Below are 27791 nucleotides of genomic sequence, written 5' to 3'. Positions count from 1 at the left end.
CTGTGGAATAAAGTACCAAAGACCTTTTTATACAGTACTGATAACACTGGATCGTGTCATCTTTCCTTACACAACAACTTAAACGGTGTTAAAATACATCCAGACAGCAAGTTAAAGGGTTAAAGTTAGGCAATATGAATGAACATGGGATCATTTAACCCAACATTTAGCCTAAAGCTAGCCCCTGAGTTTTGTTGCCAGCAATTTTTTTTCCAAATTACAAATACAGCCAAAAACTATATCAATTCCTAGTGGCCACAGTTGGAACTGTATGTCATGTGAGGCCATGTGGCAAAAAAATCCAACTCAAACCATCGCACACAATGAAAACTGACTCTTTGATTGGGTGTAACATATAATTACAAGCCATCATTTGTCTTGCCAGCATATTATTTTTGTGACATTTGTGTGTGGAGGCAAACAGCCAGTTGGGCAAGTATTTGGAAGACAGGAAACCCTTCTGATGTTTGTGCTGGAAGTAGGGGGTTTTAATGAATTTCCGCATTAACCAAGAGAAAAACGGGTTAGCTCACTTTGCTCCTTGTTTTAAAGTTACGACACATCGCTGCTGATCTTCAGAAACAAATTTCAAACCTCGTTACTGCCGGATCAATGCGATACAGCAGAACGTTAAGTCTTAAGTGTGTCTTTTTTTCATTCTTAGTGATCTGCGTAACTGGGATCATTTAAGTCAGAGAAGAATTAGAGCTGTGCGAGATTTTGTAGAGCATTAGAGGACGTGCACTTCAATCAGGAATGTCATTCATCTATAGGGCCCTAAATACTTTGACATTTTCTTTATTGCAGTCATTAAATTTGTATGAATAAACAATGCAAACCGTAATTATTACTATAATTTCCTTGATTTTATTTCCCTGAAATGGCCAAATGAATTCAAGATATTCCATAAAACGAAGTTTAAAGACCTCACTAATCAGCGCTGGCCTCAAAGAATTCTTGTGGTCTGGGAACTGTGTCCCGATGTGGTTGGCTCATGGCTGACTGCAGGCAAAGATCTTAAGTATTTTTCAAGCTGCCTTTTCAGCAATGTATTGTTTCTCAAATGGACGTCTATGAGGTAACCATAATCCTCCCAGGATGCTTGTGTTTCTGCTTTAGCATTTCTGCAGATACCGACGAATATAAAGAATAACGGATAAATACGCACAGCGCCAAAATGAGCGCTCCCATGGGAGAACTAAAACGATGAAATTATAAGAACATTCGGGGTTTATTTGACAAAAAGCAAAAGAGTAAAGCACATTTTCTATTATAAGCCAGTTTTTCATGCTTTTCGGAGGTTCGGAGCAGTTAGAAGGTCAGAAGACAGCAGTGGGATAACATTTGTAGGATTAAATCTGATTCTTGAAAACACGAAGCATCTTTGTAAATCAGTAAAACTCTTGTGTTCAATGCCACATCATTTGAGTCTAATCTGCATGATTGTACATAGCATAAGTGCACCCATATGTGGAGACAAGATATTTATATTTGTGGTGGGAAACTACGTCTCCAATATAAAATATAAAATGTGTAATAGCCAAGAAATCTTCCCCCCGGTTTATCTTTCAGTCATTTGAAATATAGACACTTTATAATTACTGCAGTTACATCAAATCATCTGAGAACCACAAACTGGTAAAACGCAGAGGTGGAGGATTAGCGATGCTCCCGTTCCCTTCCCATCATCACTTAAAAGGAATTGCAGATGATCAAAGTGGAGAAGACGGTGGCAGTGCTGCTCCTGCAGTGATCTTTTGCCACACGAGCTGCTAATTTTAGCCCGGAGGGCACTGTTTATGGCGGACCCTTTGCAACTGGGCCACGGCGTTAAAACTCAACACTGAAACTGAGCACTCATCAGCAGCTCAAATGATCCATCTCAGTCCTCGCAGATCACACGGCTGGATGGCTCCCAGTGACCGCCACAGTTAGTTTAATCATATTCTGCCCTGCCGGTTCGTAAATAAGTGCATGATACTTTGTATAAATCAACATCCCTGAGACAACAACAAACACAAACAAACCAGGAGTGTCTTGCGCAAATCTAGAACAAACGCCCAGGAAATCTGGTTCCAGCATCCGAAATATGGGGATGTTTTTAATTGTTTGTCAGACAAAAGAAGAAGTTCAGGGCTGCAATCAATTTTTGATTCACTGATTAATCACTTGTCTATAAATTGCCAAAAACATCTGAATAAATATGTGAATAAAAAGTCTTATTATTGTATTTTTAAGCCACTTCACTGAAGCTCAAATTTTATGGCAGCCAGTGAGTGTTGTTTTAATAATTCATTGTCTTGTTGTGAGTAGTCCACAGTGGTTCAAATGAAAGATTAAAACAGCACATATGTCTATTAACTTCTAAACTACTGTAACCCTTAAATACACTGCTGTCTCAGCCTGAAGTAACGCAGCTGCTGGTTATGAGCTCTGGTGTGAAAACGTCCCAAAGTATATCATTAATGAATGCACAGGTGCTGTGGGGCGACAGCTTGGGTTAAGCCGGGGCAACCAATCCAAGCCTTGTGGCACGGTGAGGGAGGCAGAGAGGAAGAGGTGGCCACTCTATTGTTTATCTCCAATTATAGCAGAGAAAACACCACAAACCTCCTCCTGCACTGCGAGCTGTGAAGAGCAGCAAACAGGGCTCGAACTAACAACAGATCTGTCGACCTCAATGGAGCTCCGAGTGCTCACAAGAGTGCGTTCATGTGAGGTGCCGCAAAAGAGAAGCTCTTCACCGAGAGAGGGGCCTGAATTCCAGACATGTCCTTATTAAGAAAGGGCTGCGAGTGCTCACTGTTTCTCCTCCTGCCTCCCTTGTGTCAACCCAACGCCCTCCCTCCCTCGCCTGCCGCCCCCTCCCCTCCACCGAGTGCTCAGAACGTCTCTACCCAAATAAGGACAGGAGACCAGGGGATGCGTGTATGGGAGGAGTGGGTAGTGGGTAGGTTGGGTGATTGGTTGGAGAGCAGAGGGGGGAAAGGGGTGTGTATGGGGGGGAAAGGGACGGGAGGGGGGGGCATCGGTGGAGGGAAGGGGAGGGGGTGTTGTCCAATTTAGGCGTCCACTTTGGAGTCTGGAAAACAGTGGGATTGTTCCAGCTGGAATGCAACATCAGCAGTGAACACGCTCCCGCTTCGTGACACTCGGAGCTCAGACTAGAGGGAAGGCATTGTCAGCCAGGCCATTTTTTAAAAAACATCTTCTGGTGCAGTCACAGGATTTAAGTCAGGACAATAGTCATGACTTCATCTTAAAAGTCAGACAGTTTTATTAACTCACATTCAACAGCTAGTCTCATACTCGCAGAGAGTTCCAATAAAATGACTGAAAGTCGAAGAGCTTCGGGAGTCGGGCCAACATGATTTACTGGCAGCGTGTCACTGTGAAAGAAAAGCTGCAGCGATAAACATATTGATTATATTAGATGAGTAGTTCTAACGAACGCACTGCAACGTCCCTTAGAGTCAGTTTGGGCGAGAAGCGCCACAACATAGTAATGACTCACACAACCAAATGAAATGCAGATACACGAATCTGAGCGTGAGCACACGCAGTACAGTACAGAGCAAAAAACTGTAACTCAAAGTGCAAACAGGGCCCTGCAGAGCTGCTACAACAAAACTGACTGATTAGTCATTGACTGTAACCGAAAATGCAGCTACTTTGATTATCAATGTATTGTCTGAGTTATTTTTCTGCCAAAAGGCCGTTCATGCCTTACACATGCAATAATAAATTCAAAATATGCATTTGCAATACGCAATAGACCAAATGAGTAACTGCTAACAAACACTGAGGATAGCTAGCATCTCTCATGCACAAACCCGTGTGTGAGGCTGGTTTTTACCAGGTGGGAAGGTTTATTAGTGTCCTGATTGAATGACACACTCCTCTCAGATTTTACACAAAAATCCACGCCTCCCCTCTCTCTTTCTGGGAGTCAGGCCATGGGACTCTGAGACCAACATGCTACAGAATTCCAATGTGCAGCAGGAATGTAAATAACGCTGCGAAGCTATGCGCCGCGCACATTCATTGAAACGGCACCATTCATGCACCAGAATCCCTCTTCCCATTTTCCCAGCCCCGAACGGAGCGATCACATTGCAGTCTGTTTTTCAGCAATCGGCTTATCTCTGCTCCGGCTCCATCTACAAGCTGAGCAGAGTTTACTGGCACTGCAGTGTGTGCGTTTCTTCTCCTTCTTCGTCTTCTTCTTCTTAGACAGGGTTGTGTCCTGTGAAATGTACCAATGAATTCCAGTAATACTAGTGAGTCACTTTCAGGCTGCACTGAGGAAAGCTGACAAATCAGCCTAAATCAGGCGAGGGATGCCGTCGAACACATTTATTTAAGTGTGTCACCGCATGTAGGAAATCCCCTACAAACACCTACAGGCAGGAAAACAAACAGAGTCTGTGTGTTTCAGTGACGGGAAATAGACGGTGTGACCATTAGTAGCTGGCAACACTTATTCACTCAAAACTTTTTGCATCCTCGGTTTTATCTTCAGCTGTACATGAGATCATCTTGCTGCTCTCAAATGGACCAACCAGATGGGTTTCTCCTTACGCAGCGGAATTCAAAGACTACAGTGAGGCTAGACATTGAGTCAAAATTACTCTGTCATGTCCGATTTTTATGGCCTGATGGCAACATCTCCTCTCAGTGGTGGGAAAAGAACGTCTGTCGAGCCGGCAGATGTCCGAGACCAAACAGAATGGATCATAGAAATACGCTTTAACAGAGACTAAACATCCCACCATGAGAGCCGTGTGAGCCCGTTGAGCTAGGGCAACAATATTAATACAACATGGGCACAGTATGCGTCGTGCAACAGGCTACGGTAAAGTTCTAAATTTTGTGCCGCACAACACTGACAACTTTTATTTTGACGTAGGCAGGGCCCAAAAGCTGGATGCACAAAGATGTGAACTTTTTCAGATGTTGGTCATTAGACATGCCAAAAACAAATCTGTGCAAGACAGAAAGGCCGGCGCAGAAAGCCATTTTTATTGCATTGTGAAATTTAAGCAGGAGCAATTCATTCCAACAACTAAAAAGGCTGCTATGTTCATGCACCTGATCCACTGGCCTCGACTGCTAGAAGATGAAATTTGAACTTGGTCATAAACAGATAAGACTGGCACAAACTTTAGGTATATTTAGAGTAGATTTACTCCAGGCGCTTTCCAGTCTATTGTTGTAGTTCTCTTATCAAAACAATGAAGAATGCAACCCAATGAGAGCTGGTGCTTTAAAAGGTTAGCAAATTTCAAACATGATTAATGGCGGATTTTACAAGTTTAAACCATTTTATATACACTGAAAACATATATATATATATATATATATCTATATTTGTAACCAGAAGATTGCAACAAACTTGACTTGATTTATTTAGTCGCTTGGGGAAATCGTTTCTGTTATTTATTCGTTTTGAGGTTAATTACACACAAACACATTGTGAGGCCTCCTTCTTCTATCTACATCTCTGAACACCCCCATTAACATGACTCAGTGCTGCTGACTCATGTCCCAAAGCAGATTGTTAACAGATTCGCTCCAAATCTGTCTCTTCCACTGTTAATCCATCACGCCCATTGTGTTTGCACATCTCTCCATCATTGCCCACTGTCAAGACTGTATATACCCACTTCTGTTTGCTAACCGGTACCCTACAAGATTTGTTCCTGCCTTTAAAAAAGCGCAGCCTTTGTTCAGCGGCTGTAGGAGTGGGGACACTTGTTGGCAAAGGCCGGACATGTGCTGGTAGCCAAAAGCCCCCCTGCTTAGCTGGGAGTAAACACACACACCTCCTGCAAACTTTAGGCTCGTACGGAGTAACGAATCACAGCCCCAAAACTCCTCCGCATGAGAAGCACACATCTTGTTAAGGTTGAAGGGTACTCACAGATGTAGAGTCGGTGCTCTCTGTCACAGTGAGACCCCTCCACGCACACCAACAGCCACACAAACACACACTTGACAGGGGAAACAACAGGTCTTGGCGGCAGAAGGAGCAGCTGCTCTCTAAGGTCAGATTACAGATAAAGAAAACATTTTAGGTTCCAGGCCAGGAACGCTGCTCTCTGACAAGAGCTAGAAACAAAGCCCTATTCGTTCTGACACACGATGCATTTACAACAAATGCACATGTTTAACTGTAGAACCGCTCCTTAATTTGGGGGATAATTCAAAGGTGATGAGCTGGCACGCGCCTCGGACCGTCTGCGCTGCCTTCGGGGCCGACACCACTGCCTTCTTCAGACACATGAAAGCCCCATCTCCAAAAAGAAGAAAAAAATTAGAGTCACCACCCTCCCCTCTCCCTCCTGTGTCTGTGTTTGGCCCTAATAAATTCTCTCCAGCTCCTCCAATAACTTCCTCCTACTTCCTATCTGGCACGGCGCTCAGGAAACAATCAGAGCTGAGAGTGAGAGGAGGGCCGGACAGCCAACAGCTCACACGGCAAGAGAGGCAGAGGGAAAAGTTGAGACAAACACACACACACACCATATGCACCCCTTGTCAAGTCAAACATTTGCAGTTTGATACCAGCTGCAGGCCCAAGGAAAACAATAACGCTCAGAATATGGTCTTGCACGCAAGAATGAACATCCACAGTTTCGGCGTGAAAATGATCTGAGCTGCTTGAGTCCGACACACATTTCTAAACATTTACACCATGAAAAGTGTTATTCCTATTCATCCCTTTCTTCTAAACAACTGACACGGCGTAGAAACAGGCTGAGAGGAAGAAGATTATATCAGTTTCCTAAATTACCCACTGAGAGACTGATAAATGAGTCAAAACAGAGTGTTACCATAAAGCCTGATTCATTCATTCATTGTTCTATTTAAACACTGGATGTTGTTCACGATGTGGTCTATCTTGAGCTGTCACACTTTTAGAAAATCAAGCCTTAATCTAACTGAGGAGGAAAAGACTGACACAAAGCGCGGCAAGAGAGAAGCCAGAGTGCTTTTCCTTTTTTTTTTTTTTTTTTTTTTTTTTTTTTCTTAACAGCCTGAATCAGCATTTTAATCGGAAATTTTCCAGGGAACGCAGCGGAGAAGCCATTCTAGCCTGAATTGGTCATTTTGTGGTGAGGGGAGCGGTTTGAAGCCATAATCTGTGAAACCCTTAAGACACGCATAACTCTGCAGCAGAATGCACCAGCCAATAACTCATCTGACCGTATAAATCGTGGCACAAGGCACTAAAAGCTGCCACGGCTTTGATCAAGAGGAAAAAAAACTGCAAGCAGACATAAAAAGCAGACAAAGAGATTAAACTTATGGCACATTTGAAGTCTGCACAAAGGCCTGGTCATCCAAAAAATGACTTGGACGTCTGCGTTGTTTTATATTAGGGCCGAGCAAAATGAATAACGCTGTGCCGTAGGAGGAGATCACCCCCCCGCCCCCCGCCCCCCCCGCCCCCCCCCCCCCCCCAACCCAAAACACAGCGAGCAGAGGGATTAAAGGAGTTTCACATGAGTGCCCCTGGGTCACTGGAGCTCCAGTGCGACACACAGGCCACACACATCTATGAAACACCAGACAGGACCCAGTGTGGGAGTGAGCCTCCCGTTATCTGTAATGGAGGCTGCAGTGGCCACGGACGCTGGCACAGATACCCTCACAGATGTTTCTTTCTGCGCTCTTCCTCTTTGAATATGTGGAACATCTCAACCACAGTTGGTCGCAAGAGAAAGAACAACTAAAACGTTTAGCAACTTGGGGACAGCTGACACAAAGAGTATACTGTTCTAGGCCACTCCCATGTTCCTCCCCTGAGCGGCTCGAACAGGAGGCCAGGAAGCTTATCTGTTAAAACCTCATGGTTTGGAGGATATGTAAACATGTGCAGTGCATTAATATGAATACAACATTGATAAACTGTGTTACTGTGGGAGCGAAGTAACTGGTCTATGCTCAAAGATTGGTCACAATGAAATTGAAATGTTGCACCTTTTTTCCCCCCGCTGAAATAAATAGCACATTATGTTCTTCATCAGCGCCACTGCACTCTGTAACCCTTGCTATTGCTAGTTAGTGTCAAACTGCACATTGTATTCCAGATTGTCATTAATGCCCTTCTGCTGAGAGCTGCAGGCTTTTTCTGTGAGGCCCTCTGTGTCCCCGCCACACAGACATAAGTGGTATTTGTTCAGATCTGGGTTGACAGAGGGGTAAGTGTCCACCATTTGGACGAGCACTTCTGGGGATGGTGCTAAAAAGCAACCAATGGTGTGCACAAATGGGCAAAAGCTCATTAGCCGGCCCTGTGTGGGTTTAGCACAAACGGGTGAAGCCGCTGCTGACAAACGGTCAACAGACCTGCATCCAAAGTAAACACTCCGCAGCACAAACAGAGGATGCACTTCAGAATGGGAGTTAGCCCACAAAATGATTTGACAGTGTCCTCACCGTTTCTGATCACGCACAGGTTGAGGAAAAAAAATCATCAGATTTAGCTTCAAACCTAATGAAGGGAACACATGCTCATTAACTCTTCCCTCAGCCTGAAGGCACACAGCTGGGGAGTAAAAAAAAAAAAAAGAGAGAAAACAACCACTTTAAGGCAATACTACCCCAAATAATCTAATTGACCTCCACGACATGGGTGAAGTTGTAAAACTTTCCCCTCGCATTTAACTCTTACACATCTAAACAGCTAAATTCACAACGGCTGAGAGACATAAAGTGCATTCAAGGAGAAAAAATAAAAAGACCGCACTGAACATTGGGAAGCCCGATGCGTTCAAGCCGCTAAAAACAATGAAGGAGAATCTGTCGGAGCAGCAGAATGCCTAATCCTTTCCAGATTTACCCATCAGCATTGAAATCTATTATTAGGCATTTTGGCGTGTCTCATTTACCAAGGACACATTGTTTGGTTGTTCTGGTTGGTTGTTTCATTTCAGAACATCATTTCCACATGTTAATATAAGGTAGTTCTTGAGAACGGCTCTAGCGGTAGATTTGGCCTCTCAACCATAACGCAACATGGCCACCCCAAAAAAAAAAACACAACCTAGAGTATCTGATCATCCTCTTTATCAGGGTTGCATCAGAATATTGTGGACCCGGAGAGCTTCAAAAACCACAACAAAACGCTGCTTCATGCCCACGCAAAGGCGTAGAAAATGTTTAGAAACACACGAAAAAGTACAAAAAGTCTTAAGAAATGTCGGTGCCGTAAAAACAGACAGTAGCTAGCAGGTTTTTCCACTTACTGTAACCAACCTGACAGACTGCATTCTGCTGCTTAGTCAAACCTGTTGACTGCCAGTGATTTTACTGCTGCTCCTGTGACTGCTTGAATTTAGGATGAGCGAGACGGTTACAATACATTTTCTAGTCAGCAAAAGCCCAAACGCGTCAAAATCGAAATGCCAGCGCCTGAGCTAACAGATATCTGAGACTGAGAGCAGGTGTAGCCAGAGGTGGCACACATATAATTAAACAATTAGCCCGCTGCATATCCACGCGTCTCAGATCCTCACCTATGAATTATGTACTTAGTGGGACTTTGCAGAGTATCATCACATTCCCTGTTTGTTGGCATGAAAGAAAGAAAACCTCAGATAGATAGATAGATAGATAGATAGATAGATAGATAGATAGATTAGACTGTCAAGTGAAATGTAATGCTATTGAAACATATTTGACAACACATTTAGGATATTATTCCCCTGGAGATGCAATTCTAAGCAACCTCAAATAAAAGCCGAGGTCTTTCTATGTGAATTTAGTTTTTCCGGCAGCCTACTACCCATCGCTTATTTCCGATGGCATCCGAATTCCTTCGAAATTGATGAATTTAAATATATTTTTTCATGTAGGATTTTTTTTTGTGTGATCTGCTAATAAACTAGCACAGGAAGTGACATATTTCAAAATAAAATCTCCAGCTCCAGGTTGGTGAAATCCTGCGAATCGTTTTGTTTTTCGTTAGTATATCATTTAGTATGTGCAGAATATAAACCTGCGGCTATTATGTGGCTATGCATTTACATTACAATTAGCCGTGCATATTCACAAAATAAATCTTTTTTTTTTTTTTTTTTTAAGTGTCAGGTTCTTAAGTTTTCAAATCACAAACTATAAGTAAAAAAGTTTCTTGGTTGAGGTTTGTGTCCTAAAATGAACCAAAATATAATAATAACAATAATAGTAAGAATAATAATAATAAAAGACCTAATGTAATGTCCAATGTCTACTTTCTTTTCTAAGTCTCAAGTCAGCCGGGCCAGAAACTGAAGAGAAAGTGCATGCAGCTATGTGATCAGTCAGTGTCTTGCTTTACTTGTATGATGTTTGTGTGTTTTGCAGGAAACAATCAAACTTATTTGTACTTGTTAACAGATCAATAGAGGAGAACAGGAGAACTCATCTCGCCTTTTATTGAACTTTGCTGACAAGTCAAGAAGTTGTCTTACCTTTGGGATTCAGAGGTCCAAACCAGACTGAAGTTGTGTATTCCTCCAAATCGTTTTTTTTGTGTGTGTGTGTCTCTGTCTGCGCCTGCTGGAGTAAACTGCTGGGATTCCTGCTGAGGCTGGAAGTGTTGGATCCAGGTATGAACTGTGCGAGACAGAAAACAAACATGTTGGCTCGAATCTCTTCTGTCAAAGCCCGTTTCTTTCTTTCTCTCTTTTTTCTTTCTTTCTGTAATGTAGTGTGTGGCAATGAGCGGGCTACCGGTGGAAGTATGATTGAACATAGCCTGTCAAAAGATATCCATGCACACTGGCGAAAGTCAAACACAATAGGGTATCAATGTGCAAATGTTTTCTTCCCTCCCAACGCAGGCAGCTCCGCGGAAAAATGTAAAAAATGACAATGATCTGAAAACTTCACCGAGACAAGCGGCGTGGAAAAAACTCCCCAGAAAAAAAGGCTCTAAACAGAAAGAGAGAACATTTGTTGGAGGACTTACCTTTCTTTTTTTTTTTTTTAAATCTGGCAATCACCTTTATTCTTCTCAGGGAGAGCGGCTGGTCAGTTTAGTTACTTTGTTATAATTTGGCGCCTTGTTGTTTTCCGTAATATTTCTCACAGGTTTGACAGTATAAGTGGAATGTTAAGTATGACTTTGGTATGAAATCAACGCACTACACTGGAAAACGAAGGAGGAGGGGGAAAAAAAAAAGACTTTCAAGGAGGAGCCATTGGTGCGCGTCAATCAACAGCCACAGGGGGCGGGACTTCACCACAGGCCACGCCCCATTTAGAATCCCTGAACACCGACTGGAGCTTCCTGTCCTGAAAACCAGTCAGACAGTAAAACACACACTACTATTCATGTTTAAACCCCAAGAAGAGATTGGAGATACTGAAACTCCACATATGATAAAGCTACTCAGCTTTTCCTTACTTTAAAGTTTTCAAAGTCAAAGAAAAATGGTGCACTTTTTAAAGAGGGCATAAAGCAGAAATTAAATTTGAATTTAGAAAAAAATAGAGATGTTCCTTTAGCTCTGTTTATTCTAATGTAAGATAAATAATGACTAAACAGAATGGCATGCCATATACAGTCACGTGAACAAGTGCAGAGATGTACCAAGACATAGTTGCTAGTGAATATAGTTTATAGTAAATAAACTCACACTCACTTGCCACTGCATTAGGCGGACTAGTAAAAAACAAAACATTTCAATATATGGTATGCGGCATGTGTCTAAAATAACAGAGAGAGCGCTGTTGATCTAACTGTGTTTTCATTTTGGAGGCTGTGGTTTCCAGTACTATTGAATTAGATTGTGTCTTAGTTTTCTTTTTATCATATTTAACTTTTAAATTAGCTTCTATTTGCACAGTTGTGATTTGTTGCTGTTTCATTTCACTGCATCTGTACCTGTACAATACATAAAATAAAAAATAAAAAAAATAAAAAAATAAAATTCAACTGTCCACAAACAGAAATGGGCTTTACTTATACGGTGAAGGCAATAAAATAAATACTACTATGCTACACCACTCTGTTTCTCCAACAAAATATAAAAACACTTCAGTCTGACCCATCTGTAGGTCTCCTGTTTTCTTTGCTTTCACAGAATATGTCTGTGAGGATTTTCAGTCATGCAGGTCACGGTATAACCGAGCATTAAGCTAAAACAAAGGCCAGTGGAGTTGTTGAGTTTTCTTCGAGTGGGCTTCTTGAGTTGTGAATGACTGGTTGGGAGTTTAGGTTTAGCATCTGTGGGTGGTGCCCACCTGAAACCCACATGACTGGGGTCTGTTAACGACACAATACTAACCTTTATTAATTAGAGAAATTAGTTCATTAACCTTGCGGTGTCCAGTTTTTTGTTTATATTTTACTTTATTCCTGCAATTTTGTAACAAGCAGCTAATGCCCAGTGACTCCAGACTCAAGGTGTGAATGTGGGTGAAACCATCTGGGGTTGTAAGTGGCTCAGCAAAGGTGTCGCTTGATTCTTGGATATATGAAGCCAAAATCTTGCTGATGTCTGGTACCTCGTCCCAAAATGTTGGGTTGAAATAAGACACTGAGATGAATTGTTATTTTTGATGTAAGTTTAAATACAAACTATTCTTTCGTGTTACTTACGAGACTACTCCAAAAATCTTGGAAAAAATAAAACTTCTGAAATCTGAAAAATGGGACACACTTCTACAACAAAAGACAATAAAATAAAAATCCTACACTGTCATGGAAATGGTATTATTCTGTAAAGACTGCAGAGATTTGTTTGGAGACTGCTACATGCAAACGTTTCAAACTGGTTTTCTGCTTTCATCTCATCTGCTGAACTCAAGTCAAACCTTGATGTTTGGTACCTCCTCCCCAAATTCAATCAATCATTTTTGGCAGGAATAAGATGCCATAATATAAACTATCTAACATGACTGTCAGTCTTTTGTGCAGGTTTAATTATAGATTAGTTTTTATGAAGGCTTTTCTGCTGGGCAGACAAAAAAAATCTTATTGAAAGTGGTTGCACGTGGATGTTAAGGGTTTATCTTGGATGCAGACTAACCCTTAGATTAAGTACATATTTGTCAGTGTTTCCTATAATATACAATAACCTTGTCTACATAACTCTGCAGTAACCTCGTAAGCTGTAATAGTGCCAGTGCATTTTCAAACATAAGACATTTAGTTTTGCTGCTGCACACTTTGGCCCTAATGAAATAAATGAAATACAGTGCATGGTGATAATTCAAAAAGAAGCACTGAGACTCAACACACATTCATCCAGCAACAGCTCCTTCTGTTGGTCAACAGCATAGTTGCAACAAGATCATTCATTAATCCACCAGTGGGACACAAATGTAGGGATACTATATGTACAAATGACTAAGAGAATAAGCGCGTAAGAATGACAACAACGATCTGGTGCTAAAAGAAAAAAAGACAATGAGGGAGGACCTTACAGCATCTGTCCAGAAGAGCCGCCAGCTTCAGGCTTCATTTAATCTGCGAGTTTGAACAACTGCCTGAGCAGGTTCAGGCAGAAAACACACCTCTCACTTACTCTCAAGGCCTCGGCTCAAACAGGTTTTTCATCCTGAGCGAAGCTCCTCTCGACATGTCAGGCAGCTCCTGAAGAAAAAAGCGTGGGTGTTTCTAAAAAACCTGCAACTGGAATCTGTCTGATTATCTGCCAGCTATCCACTCACAGCAGATGAGAAGGTCATAAAACAAATTTTATGACGACTACAACAGATTACAGAAACCTACTGCTTGAAGATTTCAAGAGGGAGTTGGTGCAACTTACTCATAATATAGGAGTTTCTCATTTCAAGTTTCTGAATACAATAAGGTTTAGTATATAAATCGTATATTTTAGCTGTGGAACAAAAGAAAAGGTTAACAAAAAGTGATTTATACGACATAAGCTGACTTCAAAGACATTTAATTCACATGCATTATTACAATGAGCCTAAAATGCAACAAAGGCAGTGTTCAGGAAAATAAATTGATTTTACAAAATGCTTGAACCAAAAACATGTAAATAGAAAAAGCTACAAGATCTCAATCGGACCAGAAAGGAAACTCAGATTGAATCATGACATGTTAATACTAGACACTAAAGACACTTCTCTTATCAAATGTTACGCTTCTATATATGTTAATTTACCAATATATGATACCTGAAATAGTTTATGGACAGCACACTATGTACATAAGACAGCTGTTATGGGATTTCATGAGCTTCAAATAAAAGTAGTCTTAACTCTTATGCTAACAGAGTAACAGCGTGTCACTTGTGCAAATTGTTGATATGTCACAGAAAGTATCTATTCCTATTAAAATTAGATTACTGTCACCTTGATTTGCATTTCTCAGTCACTTTTGACACAAGATAATAGGGACCTGCTGGTACTTGCTCTATACAGTAACCGAACAGAGCATAAGAAAGTCGAAACATGAATGACTTTATCATCGTTTAGTGATGTTAAAAGTCTCTGAACACCTTCCTCACTGACAATAATTGAACTCTCCAGTCACTGGAGTCCTTTGATGGGATGTGTGACGTTCTGTCATACACAGAAATCAAGATATTTCTCAGAACTCCTGGGCCATGCCATGCAAGATTAGATGATAACAGGATTCTGTTTCACTCGCACGCCCATAAAGGCGCCGGTGCGGCAGCAGCAGCAGCAGCAGGTATTGTTACACTCGAGGAGCCATCGTTGGTTATCAGAGCCTAACGCGCCGAGCGTAGGCGAGTCCAAGGTTGTCGGTTGGTGTGATGTCAATGTGGACTTGTTGGATCCTTGTTTCGGTGACGGCAGACAGACGAAGATCTTTGTGTCATTCACAAGCAATTTTACCATCAAAGCTGGAGAGGGCAACGGCAAAGGCCTGCACGGCACACAGCGGGTAGTTGTAGTCCAGAGTGAAAATGTCATCAGCTATTCGTCCAAACTGCATCACAATGTAGTCCACTGCAACAAGCAAAGAATGGTAGAGCAATATTTCAATCGTGAATATTGATTTTGTACAAAAAGTCTCTTTGACACCAATACGCTCTCACCTTTGTGCCAGACATAAGTTTCTACGTAATAACCTTGCTATGGTGTAACAGACATCATTTTTTGTTTTCAAAAAGTGTCGCTAAGCATTGTGTAAACAACGGTAAAATTAGGACACGTTCTTCAGTGATCGACCAATGTCTGTCTTTGAGAGATTAAAATAGTTGTTGATAGTCTCGTTATCGACTAATGATCGCACGTGATCGGCAGAGAGATGGAGACGTTAGTGTAGGACAAGAGGACACTGGACAAACTGCTCTCCATGATGGACAACCATGTCACACCCAGTACGCCGGACTATAGAGGGGCAGGGTCAGACTGATTCAGCTCCGCTCCCACAGTGAACGCTACAGGACGTCATTCATACTATTCTCAACAACAACTGACCTTTCTGTAACAGATAACTCCGTGTTATTAATGTTAATGCACATTATTGCACCTTATTGATCCTTCCTATGTATATAATATATATTTACTTCTGTCTCTATTTCCTGTACATATGTAAATTGTACAAAATCTGTAGATTTTTGCTTTATTTTATTTTATTGGATTTTTATTTTATTTTATTTTATTTTTTTACTTGTGGTTTTCAAGGATGTTTTTTTATATGCAACTTAGATACTGTGACCAAGCAAATTCCCTTGTGGATGAATTAAGTCTAAGTCTTAGATCTCCTCACTGTCAGACAAAGTAAATCCAACTGACCAACCTTTGCTATTGTATATCTTTACAAGTACACACAGCATCGCGGATCACACGAGGCTGTGAGCAAACAGGAGCGCTTTCCTTGACAGACAGCCACACAAACAGTACTCACGGTCTTTGTTGTGGACTATCTGGAAGTTCTTGATGGAGGCCTGGGTGACTCTGCCGTTGAAGTTCAGCACATGAGACGCGGTTTCTTCGTTCCACACAGGCGTCTTGTTGTGGAGCTCGATCAGATTTTCCGTCCTTCTGTTCTGGTATCTTATCAACAGTCCGTCACAGTCCTGCACAAAACAGAAGTCAGTTAATGTCGAGAAAGTTTTGTACGGTTTAACAAAAGTGGCATTATTCTCTGCGGGTTGGCCTTGTGTGGCTGTCATAGTGAACAGAGCATGAGTCAAACTGTGAGCAGTGTAAGGGTTTGTTGGCATTCTGCGTTGGTTAAGGAAGACTTGGAATATTTATACATGGAGGTACATTTAGAGACCTACATTGTGTACTATTTGGTTTCCATCGAGAAACTTGTAGCGTAACCCTGAACAGCGTAAAGCCACCCTATTCTGCATGAACATACAGCTGCAAGAAAACAATAGGAGTTACTTTATTGGCAAGTGTCATATCTTTTTTTTTGTTTCCAAAGAAGAGTCATTATGTTCTTGACTCTTTTCTTGCAAATTACTTCTGAGATATCTGTGCAAAGGTTGCTCCAAAAGCTTGAGCTTCATGGTGAATCTTTCCCTTTCTTATCTGACTGCATTCCATTTGCATTCAGAATTTGCTGGTATTTATTTCAGCCTAATGGTGGTTTGTTCTACCCAGCATATGTGTAGTTCAGTCTGAAAGCTTTTCTTGGTCTTCCAAATTTGGTCTTGACTTCCACTGCCATTGCACTGTGACATTTCAGACTGTGAAAGTGTTTTAATCTCTGTCTTTAGCGTTACCCTGCTCTGCTCTGTAAACATAATTCAGCTTCATTTGCGGGTCCTCAATCAGTGATTGTTAATTGTTTCCACAAGGTTTGAGGAGTCAGAAAATGTAAATAAAGTTAAATAAAACTGTGGGATTTTACAAATAGCAGTAGTAGCTCAACTTTTCTTCAACTTTATTTGAAGAAAGATACATTTTTTTTTCCTGCAGGGTTGATTTTATTTCTGTTATCTGTTTAGGACTGTATGTATAGGGCCTGGTTGCTTGGTGCTCTGTTGCGGCTCTATTCATGGTGCATTTACATTTCTTGGTCGAAGCGGTACTCTCTCGTTTTCTTTGTTCATTCCCGGGATGATGACTGTCATCCTTCTGGGTCCTTTCATCCCTAAGACATTAGTTTCCTGAAATCAGAATTAAGAATAAAAAAAAAAGTCAGGACTTTTTATATTTTCCAATTCTGTTTTTAATCAAACTGTGCTGCAGATAAATGTCAGACTCTAAAATGACTTACATAGATGATGCCTGCCAACTCTTGCCGCGCATTAGACATGTCTGGAAGAGCTCTTTCAGGATTCAGAGCGTTGTCAAACACGGTGAACTTAGTCCCCATTAAATTTGATCTAGTAAAATAACACAAACGGATGCAAATTAATATTTGTTTTTGTACTGATGTTGCATATTCAGTGTGGAGCTTTTGACTGAAGAGTTCAGTACCTCAGCTTTCCGACAAAATTCTCTCCACCTCTTGATAAGTCTGTGGCATCAATGGAGATGAGGTAATTTGAAGTTGCGCTTTTCTTTCTTTTCCTTCCAGCCAACAGGAACGTCTACAAAGACAGAGACAGGCAGTCTGGTCAGAGTAAAGGAAAGGAAGGCCTCCAACATCTAATCCCTAAAGCTGTGCATGATAATACTCATTTTAATAATGAGATAAAGGCATGTACTTAAAGGAGTGCTGTTACACGTTGTTCATCAGTTTGGGTTTTGTTTTGATACAAATATACACGATACTATTAAAATCAGAAGCTGTAAAACCGCTGACCTTCTTTTCGTTGTCTAAGTGAAGGTAGTACAGAGGGTAGAGGCTCTTGTCCATCCCTCTCTGATCCCGAGTCACTCTGCATTTGACAGTCACGCCCTGAGGAGCCGGCTGCAGCACGAAAGTTTCCAAGTTGTCAAACTCAATCTCAGGTGAGGGAGATCTCTCCTGATGAAGAAAGACGAGGCACATTTTTGCAAGGTGTTCCACTAAATGCAATAATTCCTCGCTTGCGTCTCATTTTGAGGCTGAATTGTGAGAATTTGAGATACCTTTTTCTTCTTCCCTTTTCCCTTCTTCTTTTTAGATTTCTCTTCCTTTTCTGACTCTGAGTCGTCGCTCTCTTCTGCCTTCCCTGGAACAGGAAACAGATCAGTTAAATACTCGACAGCGACTCAAACAGGGGAAGAAATGAGCAGGAAACTCGCCTTTTTTCTTTGGCTTCTTGTCTTTGTCCTTATCAGCCGATGTTTGGAACATGGATGCTGAGCCAGCGGTGGACTTCTTCTTGGATTTGGTTGACTTTGCCTCCTCTTCGCTGTCATCACTGTCTGATTTGGCAGCTGCTCAAGAAAGATGTAAAGATTTTGAGATGAATTCCATACATTGGAGTTATCTACATTTTCTTATTTTGACATCAACATTAAAGGGGAACTACTGTTTTTTACAACCTGGACCTTATTTCTGGCATAAAAATATGGTCGTTTACTCATCCATATAACTTTTGTGTAATTTGTATTCCTTCACTAGATAATTAGATCAGCGTATATCCATGTAGTGGGAGTGACTGGGGCACCGAAACGCAGCCTCTAAATAACGCATTATCTGCCGCGAAACTCATTCATTTCATCAATATTTTGTTATCATACGCTAGTGCTATTCTCCATTGAGTCTGGAGTTACCTGTTATCATCATTCGGGGTCTGTAGATTGACCTACAGACCCTGGATTATGTCTTCTGATCTGGATGATGTCGTCTCTGAGCACCGCGCGCACCCGCGACGGCCGGCTTGTTTACCTGTAATTTGCTACTGCTAGTTTTTATGCAACATGGCTGAAAATTTTTCCGACTCTGAGGTTGTGGACGAACCATAGCAGGGTGAGTAAACATATTTTATGCCAGAAATAAGGTCCAGGTTGTAAAAAACAGTAGTTCCCCTTAAATGCTGTTCAGCAAAGTTCAAACATATGACAAATGCATTCACCTTTCTTTTTGCTTTTTGACTCCTTGTCTCCATTTATCTGGAACATTGAGGCTGGTTCTTTCTTCTTGTCTTTTTCCTTTGTCTTGGACTTTTTTTCTTTTCCATCAGCGTCCTTGTCCTCTGAGAAATGAAAAACAAGCAGAAGTGAACACACAATGAGGTATATAAGCTGGATTTGCAAAGGAAAATAATGTTGAACTCATCCCTTTATGTACGGAGAATTTGAAGTGAGTGCCAGAAAAATCCAAACTGTAATTTGTTAGGTTTCTATTAGGGTCTACAGATATTAAGCCTTATGAAAATGTTAATGAAGCACACTGACAGTAGAAATGAAATGGCATCGAACATGTTTCTCTCCTTTCTAAAGTATGCAAAGGAACCAAACCGCTAAAACTCAGAGTGCATAACTTGAATAACGTGGAGGTGAAGAATGCCAAAATTCCTCACTCAGATTAGTCCCGTGTCCTCAAAACCTCGATTACACTCGCAACACTGTCAACGCTCGCTCTTGAAACTCGTTCCACAATGATGAATCTGTCCAAACATGCCCTCACATTAAGACGTGCTTATCAATGACGGCTCAGACTTCGTGTTCCTTCTGTGTTTTTGCCAATAATGAACTTCAGGGATTGAAAGCGAGTCACAGAGTATGACATTCCTTCACTAAACCTTTTGCCATCTAAATGCATAGTGTGACTAATGGTTTAAAAGAAGACACCACTGGGACAATCCTTTATAAATAAATGGTTTAAAATTAACTGTGTTGGTCACTTGGGGCAGCAGAGACAATCTGAAACAAACCCAACACACACAGAGCAGTGTTAGCATTCACTTGGAGTCTCTGGCCTCTTTGGTTTTTATCTCTGTCCTGAGTCATGAGGAAATGTATGGTTCATTAGTTATAAAATCAGGTCAGCAACAAGATCATTCCTTACGTCATTAGATTTCTTGTGCTTATCTAAAAAGGTGTCTATTCTATCACTCACTCTTTATTTCTCAGTTCTCAGTTAAAACTTTTTCAGACATGCTCCCAGCCCTTATGTCTGGAGACCATATTCCACAGTTGACCTAACAATCTGTTTTCAAGCTCGTCCACTGATAACAGCTGCCCGCCGTAGGTAAAAGCAACCAAAAAAAAAATAAGATGAAAGACACTAAAATGCTCTGTAGAGGCTGGTTCTGGTGAAAATTCTCTCTGTCCTCATGGGATCTATTTCAAATATAGAAATATTGGTTGTAGCTACTTTGACAAACATATTTTGGTGTATTTCCTGGTATACTATAAACAGATCCCTCACTTTCCTTTCCTCTACAGGAGGAGCAGGGACTCACAAACACAAGTTGGCACAGGTTTTACTGAAATGACTGTTGGCTGATCTGAGATAGAAGAAGTTTAACTAAGCTGCGAGGCAACACTACTGGAGATGGTCCAAACAAAATAATAGAAGTGAAACAACACTCTGGGCTATATCAAAGGTTTTATGTAATGATGACGTGACAATTACGTCACTTTCAGGTGATACTTCCTATAAACTCAAAAGGTTATTTTTTTTTAAAAAAAGTGACATCAAAATTTGCAGCTCTGAACAAAGTCTGAATAAATGGGAGAGTCTGAATAGATGGTCCCTTTAGAGCTAACAAGTGTTTGTTCAGGTGCTCTGGGTTAACAAATAAGGAGTGCAAGAGCTAGAGCATTTGCAAAAGATGCTAGCTGCACTGTGAGGCTGAACTTAAGCAAAATGTTAATGTTAGTCTTCAGATATGTTCACAGTAATAATGTTAACATGCTAATATGCAAAACTGGCGTTTCATGAACTGTCATCCAAGTGGATTTCTTTAACATTCTTGGATATACCACGACCTGGATGACTGAGAAACTTAACATACTCATGATTAACACTTCTAATGTTTACCATATTTATCATCTTAAGGAGTTTTACTATGTTGAATCTAAATTTATTTATTTAGATTCAATATCTGGCAGCTTGAATATCTGTGAAACTTGTAAAATTATACTGAGATGTTTCACACTTGGGATTAAAGGTTAGAGGATGCAACCTCTGGGGACCATGAAAATCTGTATAAAACTTTATGACATCCACTAGTTGTTAGGTTATTTCAGCCTGAATCAAAGTGGTGTAATCATCAGTTCAGAATCAAGTTCATTCATTGTTTGAAATGATTGACATGACTAATATTTGCTGTGTTAAATTCATTCATATTCATTCATTCATTCATTTTCTGTAACCACTTGTCCTGTGAAGGGCCTTGGGGGGTAGAGCCTATCCCAGCTGTCATCGGGTGAGAGGCGGGGTACACCCTGGACAGGTCGTCAGTCTATCACAGGGCTAACACAGAGAGACAGACAACCATTCACACTCACACTCACACCTACAGCCAATTTAGAATCACCAATGAACCTAATGAGCATGTCTTTGGACAGTGGGAGGAAGCTGGAGTACCCGGAGAGAACCCACGCAGACACAGGGAGAACATGCAAACTCCACACAGAAAGGCCCCAGTCGGCCCATGGGTTCAAACCCAGAACCTTCTTGCTGTGAGGCATCAGGGCTAACCACCACTGTGCCGCCAGCTTTGTTAAACAAAATGTATTATTTAGTTTGGAAAATTGAAAAATATTTCTGTGAAACATTATTTTTTTTAAGACCTAAGATCCTGCAAAGGAAAAGTACACTGCACACCAAGTCCCACAGAGGAGTCAGGCTAAATAGCCTCACAGCGTGTGGGATTTCCACAGTTAGAAAGTTAATTACTTATGCGCAACTTACTCACTTAACTGTTATGTTTTTAGCCTCTACTGCCAAGTCAGTGTTTCCACTAACTCACCATTACACAATAAAATCATCTAATCCTCTTAACTACAATCTGGTGCCATACCTTCCCTGTTCATACCTTTAGATTTACTTTTCTTCTCTTTGGCAGCACTTGCAGATGGAGAGCTGTCCTTTGCTGTTTTTTTCTTAGTTTTCTTTTTGGGGGTGTCGTCGTCATCATCGTCGTCGTCGTCATCTGAGTCAGAACCTGCAGTTATATCAGACATATTCGTTATACCAACTATACTGAAGGTTTTCATTGGAATTTACTCAATGTCACATGCGTCTGTAAAATCTGAATTCTTTCTGTGTAGTCATTTCCGGCTCACCTTTCTTCTTCTTCGGAGCACTTTTGGCTTTCTTCTTTGGCTCTTTCTCCTTTTCCTTTTCTGGTTCTTCTTTGTCTTTTTCTGGTTTCTTTTTCTTTACCTTCTTTCCGTCTATAGTGTCAATAAGGAAACACAAGTGTAACCACTGTGGTTAGATCAAGGTTGGGATAGTCAGGTCAAGATAAACATTCAAACTATCTCCGTCTGTCATCTACTTTCTTTGAAGGAAATGTCACAGTCTCTTTAAACTTCCTCACTCTGGATGGCAGAACTGTCCTCCTCGGCTACATCTTCCCTCTTCTTCGTCTTGGTTTTTTTGGGTTTGGCCTCGGTTCCATTCAGCTTGGCTTCTGTGGTGCTGTTGGTCTCCTCTTTCTTCTTTTTCGGCTTCTATATGGATTTTCTGTCAAGTTACACGAACGATTAGAGGGTAGACTTGTGGAAAGGACTGGTATAAACAATTGGGCAAATTAAAGACTGTGACGCAAATAAAATATCCTGAAGGTTTTAGCCAAGATTACTAAAAACAACTTACCATTAAAAGTCAGATCAGGAGGGAAGCAAGGTGTATGAAGAGAATAAAAAGAAGATTAAGGGAAATAATATTATAACTACTTCAGAAAGACTTTAAACCTCTTCAGTGTTATTATAATGCAGAAATTCTCAGTTTATTTACATTGCATAAGCAAGTCACCCTGAAATAGCAAACAGCTTCTAGCAGAACTGCAGGTTAAGATATGAGCTTCCATATTCAATTTGTAAATGGACTTAAGAAGACGACAATAGGTTATAATGATATGGTGCATACAGACTCGTGTTTTCTAGAACTAACTCATCTATTTTTGATCATACAGTTTTGTAACAGCCAAAAAAAAAAAAAAAGCAGAAGGAACAAACACGTTTTGTAACCATTTTATGTAACGTGCCCGGGCCTCCTCCGGAGTACCATGACACTTAAACAAAATCATAAACCCACTTTACTCCTCATCATGTATTAGCCTTGAAGAAGATAGCACCTCACACCTGCTGAAATTCCCTGGGATAATATAAGTAGTCTGAAAGTTGAGTTGATATCTTCTGTCTGGGAAGGCTAGACACGAGCTAAAGGTAAAGGCTCTAACCCCCTGACCCTTAGCGCTCCATCAAACATAATTTTCACAATAGTGAAATATTTCTATGTTTTAGCAAAAAATAGGAAACCCAGCTGGACTTTTACCAAGTATTTCATAAGCGTGCTGAGCCCAAGGACTAAAACTCTGAACTAACACGAACAGCATGTCACCGTCCCAAGTCACAGAGAACGAGGTCAGCGTGATCGTAGCCAGCGGAGACAGTAAAGGTAATCCTATTAGATGTAGATCCTGCATCGATGGAGGCCTATTTGTGTCCTCACAAAATCCACATCTCACAGTAGCGGCAGCAGATTTGACATTTTTCCTCCACGGCGATGAGTATTAAAGTTGCCATTTTAGACTTTACCCAAATGTCACTGTTGGTGTATTTAATCTGTCTTTGAACAGATGACAATGGCCGAACCTTTCACTGGTTTATTTTCTCATCTGTAGATGCACAGTTTACTTAAGCTATAAAGGTTGTTTAATTCCTGATACATATAATTTAAAAAATCGAATGGAGATTGCTTTTAGAAAGAGAGACTGTAATGAAGGAAATACTGTTTTGCATTTGGTTTGGACGTCACTACAGTAGCATTATAAGTGGTTTGGGTTGCTGGATTACTGCCTTCAATCCCACATGCATGCTTGTGCAGATGTATTGCTCGGCAGATGAGCTCAAAACCTTTGGACGGTTTTATTCGAGATGCAAGTTAATGCCAGATATGAAGGCGACTCGTTCTGTGGCTGCCTACAGGCATGCTCCTCTGTTGGGTACTCTAATAATAAAGTATTCTTCCAATCCCGGTACTTGTATACAGCGCAGTTACCTCACATGTAGGTCAGATTAATTCTACAAAAGCTCTCCTCTTAATGTCTTTTGATTTAAACAACAACAAACAAAGATGTGACACCAGAAGCTGCTCCAGAAAAACACCGCAACCCAACTTTAAACTTTAAACAGTCCAGCCATAAATCATGTCAAAAGAAAAGCAACAGTGTTAAATAACTCCCATAAAAGTAATTTGTGTGAGCCCTTGCGTCCAACTCTCCGAGTATAATTACATGTCATCGCAGAGCAGCTGAATGAACACGTAAATAAGCTCACTTGAAAATCAATTAAAATAACACACAAAGCCACAACCCCACCCTTTTTACCTTCTCTGCAGACATGGTGAGGCCTCCAAATTCAGCTCTACCACTGTCTCTTTTTTAAGAGGTTAGAAAATAAAAAAGCGGGCTTCTCAAGGGAGATAATGAAAGAGTGAGAAAGCTGTACTCACTGCCTCTCCATCAGCAGAAAGTTGTTAATAGGATTTATGTGTAAAGCCATCTGCTCTGCAGAAACACGTCAACGGGAGAGCGCAAGAAAGGATTGGGAGGAGGGACAAGATTTGTTTGTCATGTGTCCACTATTCAGGGAGCTAGATCTAGTTTTTGTTTCCTATGCCAGTACTCGTGGCGATGCCAGCCTCAGCACATCTGTCACAAGACGCTGACCCTTCCTGATCTCCTTCCTGTACACCCAATGAACTGCAGAGACCTGACAGCCAGCAACATCTTTGCTTTGCTTGCATGTACCTGTAGCTGTGGGATAGAACCAGAAGAAGACTCTTCATCCTCCTGTGTGCTGAAAAAAATGTAAACAGAAATACTTGTGATTAACACAATTGGATCATCTCAACAAAATGTTCGTTTTTTTGGGGGTTTTTTTTAATATATAAACCGCTTTTACACGTGTGATCTGAAATAGCATTGCAGCTTTTCAGTTATATTCAATATATTCAATTTAATTTGGCAGACTAGTAAGAAAACTGCTTGAGGAAGGAGAATTAACCAGTGAATCTTGTGCATCTTTGTTTAAAAAACTGACTTACACAATTAATTAAGCTGTCAGAAGCTTGTGCCTGTAGCTCTGTGGTGCCATTCTTACGTTATCGGGTAACAGAGTATGGGAACTGGGCCTAAGTAGGTCCGGCTGACTGCAACATATAAAGCTTTTCTTTGCTACTTATTGGTTTAGCACCACTTGGCTTCGACCAGCGGAAAGTGGGTGTGGTGTAGAAGCAATAATCATTGAGAAAACCACAGCGCCTAGAAGGACTAATGGAAGGCACAAGGAGGAGATCTGACACATGTGAAAAGCGTATTACATGACTAATACATTAGCAATATTGTTGTATGAGAATGTCAACATACTATACCTGTCATTTGTCCAGGCCTCTTTCACACTGTGATTGTGGAGAGGCATGTCTGATGCGCAGAGAGCAGATTCGTGTCCAGATTTTGTTCACCTGAATTTAAACTTAGATTTAACGGTATTTCAGTATTTAACATGACAACATTCTAATTTATCCACATGCTATGCTCAGCAGGTAAGCGGTGATTTTTCTAGGACGCAGAGTGGTGGCCTCCATCCAGGTTGTGAATGCCCACCATGCTCCACACACACACCCACCCCGAAGCCCACAGAGGGGTCACATGACCCACCTTCTAAGAGGATTCTGAACAAAGCAACAGGTCCCCTCAGTGACTACCACACAACCAGGATTCCCTGACCCTTCGGGTGGGATTACACTAATCAGCTATTCACCATCTGTGAGCATTTCTAGGATTTTTACAGAAAATCTGCGGAGTGACGTGTCGTACGGGGCAAAAGCAAATGGGATTAAAGTTAAACAAAAATGTGCAGATGTAGCTCACGTGTGCCAGGACACCAGGTAACAATTAAAATTACAACTAGAGATGGTGGTTGATAACCCGAAGCCGTCTGGTTTTGTGTAATAAGGTAAAATACCTCTGTTTGGAACTGATCTGGACTGTAATTGACAACAATGTCAATGGGAAACAGGACGATGACAAGAAAAACAGTCTTGGCTTCCTCCCTTACCTCACCTAATCGAGGTTACATGATGTCAATATTAAAAACAAGGTGTGATTTCCACATTCAACCACTAGAGGCCGCTGTACCCCAAGAGACAAAAAAACTAAACTGTACACGAAGCAGCTTTAAGGCACCAGGGGGCACATGGAGAGAGTTATTTAATTCACCCTTGCATGCTTTAAAAAATAACGCATTGAACCTTGATTGTAATAATGAGTAAGAATGAAAAGTACATGGAAGCTATTTATTACATCAAAAAGGACATCCTCTTTTTCTATGTCCTCATCCCGCATCTATCTGGCTGCAGTCTGAGAGCTCCCATATGAGCTGGGAGGAGTAATCACAGCTGTAGCGAACAAAACACACGTGATAGGAAATAAAGGAGCAATGTGTTTTGTAGTTTTGGACCCCTTTGTTTCTCCACATTGCCGTGCTGCTCACGCTGACCGGTCTGCTAGCTGCTGAAAAGAGTCTAGACTAAAGGCCTGCTGGCATTTCTGCAAACGCTTGACAATAACATGGAGGTTGGCATGGAGCCTAAGGAAGGCCAGTGACCTCAAGGGAGCAGCAGAGAAGCCATCATGATCTTAAAGAGACAGAAACCACAATGTGTGTTTCTCCAGTCCATTCTCGTGCCAGTTCTGTTTTATTGCTGAGGCCATGATGGTAAACATGGTCAAAGCAGTGAGAAGCAGAGTACACCGGCACGGCTGTAAAACCAACTCTTACTATACCAGCAACTGTAACAACAAGTTTGAATGAAATGAAAACACATTAATCAATGTTATGGTGAAACAGGGACCACTCCAAGCAGTTGTGCAAACACTAAGCCAGGAAGAATTATGTTAAATACATAAAGGTAGAGCTTCCACTGGGAGTGACCTGTGTTTGGGGGGGGGTTCCGATTATGACATTTTGGCTGACCCACGGGTTTGGTGCTGAAACAGCACGTCGGTGAGGACATGAACCCGGTGGCACCGTAAACCCCGGTGAATCATCAACTCGCAGAGGGCCCGTATCGCAGGAAACACAAACAATGAAGACGAAACAGGAAAACCTGGGAAAATGAATACATTCCCAAAGGAGAGATTGGAAAGGTAGAACAGAAGACAATGGTAAGAGTCTCTTTAACTCATCATGAACGGAAAGATGCTATTCATGATCAAAAATAGTCGCTTGGTTTGAGCATAGGTTGAAACCCACAAACACATCCTGTTTCCTACCCCTTATTTTACCCAGTGGTAATTAATATATAACAATTACAGACACAGAGGTTTTGTTGGCACAGGAAAGCTACTTAACACTCAATATGTTCTACTACTGATAAAAAACAATGAGGTTAATGTGAAATAATCACATTACATTTATACATCCTGTGATTAATCTATGCAGACTCATTCGCTGGCGTTTCAACATAGTTCTGAAACTGTGCCGCTACAGCGCTGGTTGGCAGTGTGATTTCTGTGCCACTGTGTTACATTTAGTTTACTTCAGTGGACTGGAACAGTGCGGCTCTTGTTGGAGGCTGGAGCTAATAAATGTTGAACAGCGGTCACTTTTACCGAAATCACTGCAGCATAGAAAATTGTGGAGATGTCTGAAGAGGAGTGTGTTTTCTGCACTTGAGTGACGTGGATGAAGAAAATGCATTTCAGACCAATCACACACAGTGTCTCTGCGTTGAGTAGTAACATTTCTGGGGTCCTGCATGTCTGGGGTTTGTAACTACT

The 27791-nt window shown here is 41.2% G+C and overlaps 1 protein-coding gene across 1 annotated transcript; it reads right to left on the bottom strand.

Moving 5' to 3' along the window:
• Window positions 1-13615: 13615 nt before the first annotated feature.
• Window positions 13616-25428, bottom strand: LOC311486914 (uncharacterized protein; the record flags this gene model as incomplete). The annotated part of the gene is given in 14 exon segments (XM_084542935.1): window positions 13616-14940; window positions 15845-16016; window positions 16962-17060; window positions 17171-17279; window positions 17374-17486; window positions 17702-17866; window positions 17971-18094; window positions 18096-18261; window positions 18903-19022; window positions 21816-21944; window positions 22066-22176; window positions 22323-22455; window positions 24759-24807; window positions 25382-25428. Coding segments are annotated over 14 exon segments (1671 nt in total). The 3' UTR covers window positions 13616-14806.
• Window positions 25429-27791: the final 2363 nt, after the last annotated feature.

Source organism: Chelon labrosus (genome assembly GCF_963514085.1).
Source record: "Chelon labrosus genome assembly, chromosome: 4".
NCBI classification, from domain to species: domain Eukaryota; kingdom Metazoa; phylum Chordata; class Actinopteri; order Mugiliformes; family Mugilidae; genus Chelon; species Chelon labrosus.
Note: the sequence above shows the minus strand (reverse complement) of the source record. Positions and strands in the feature narration are given on the sequence as shown.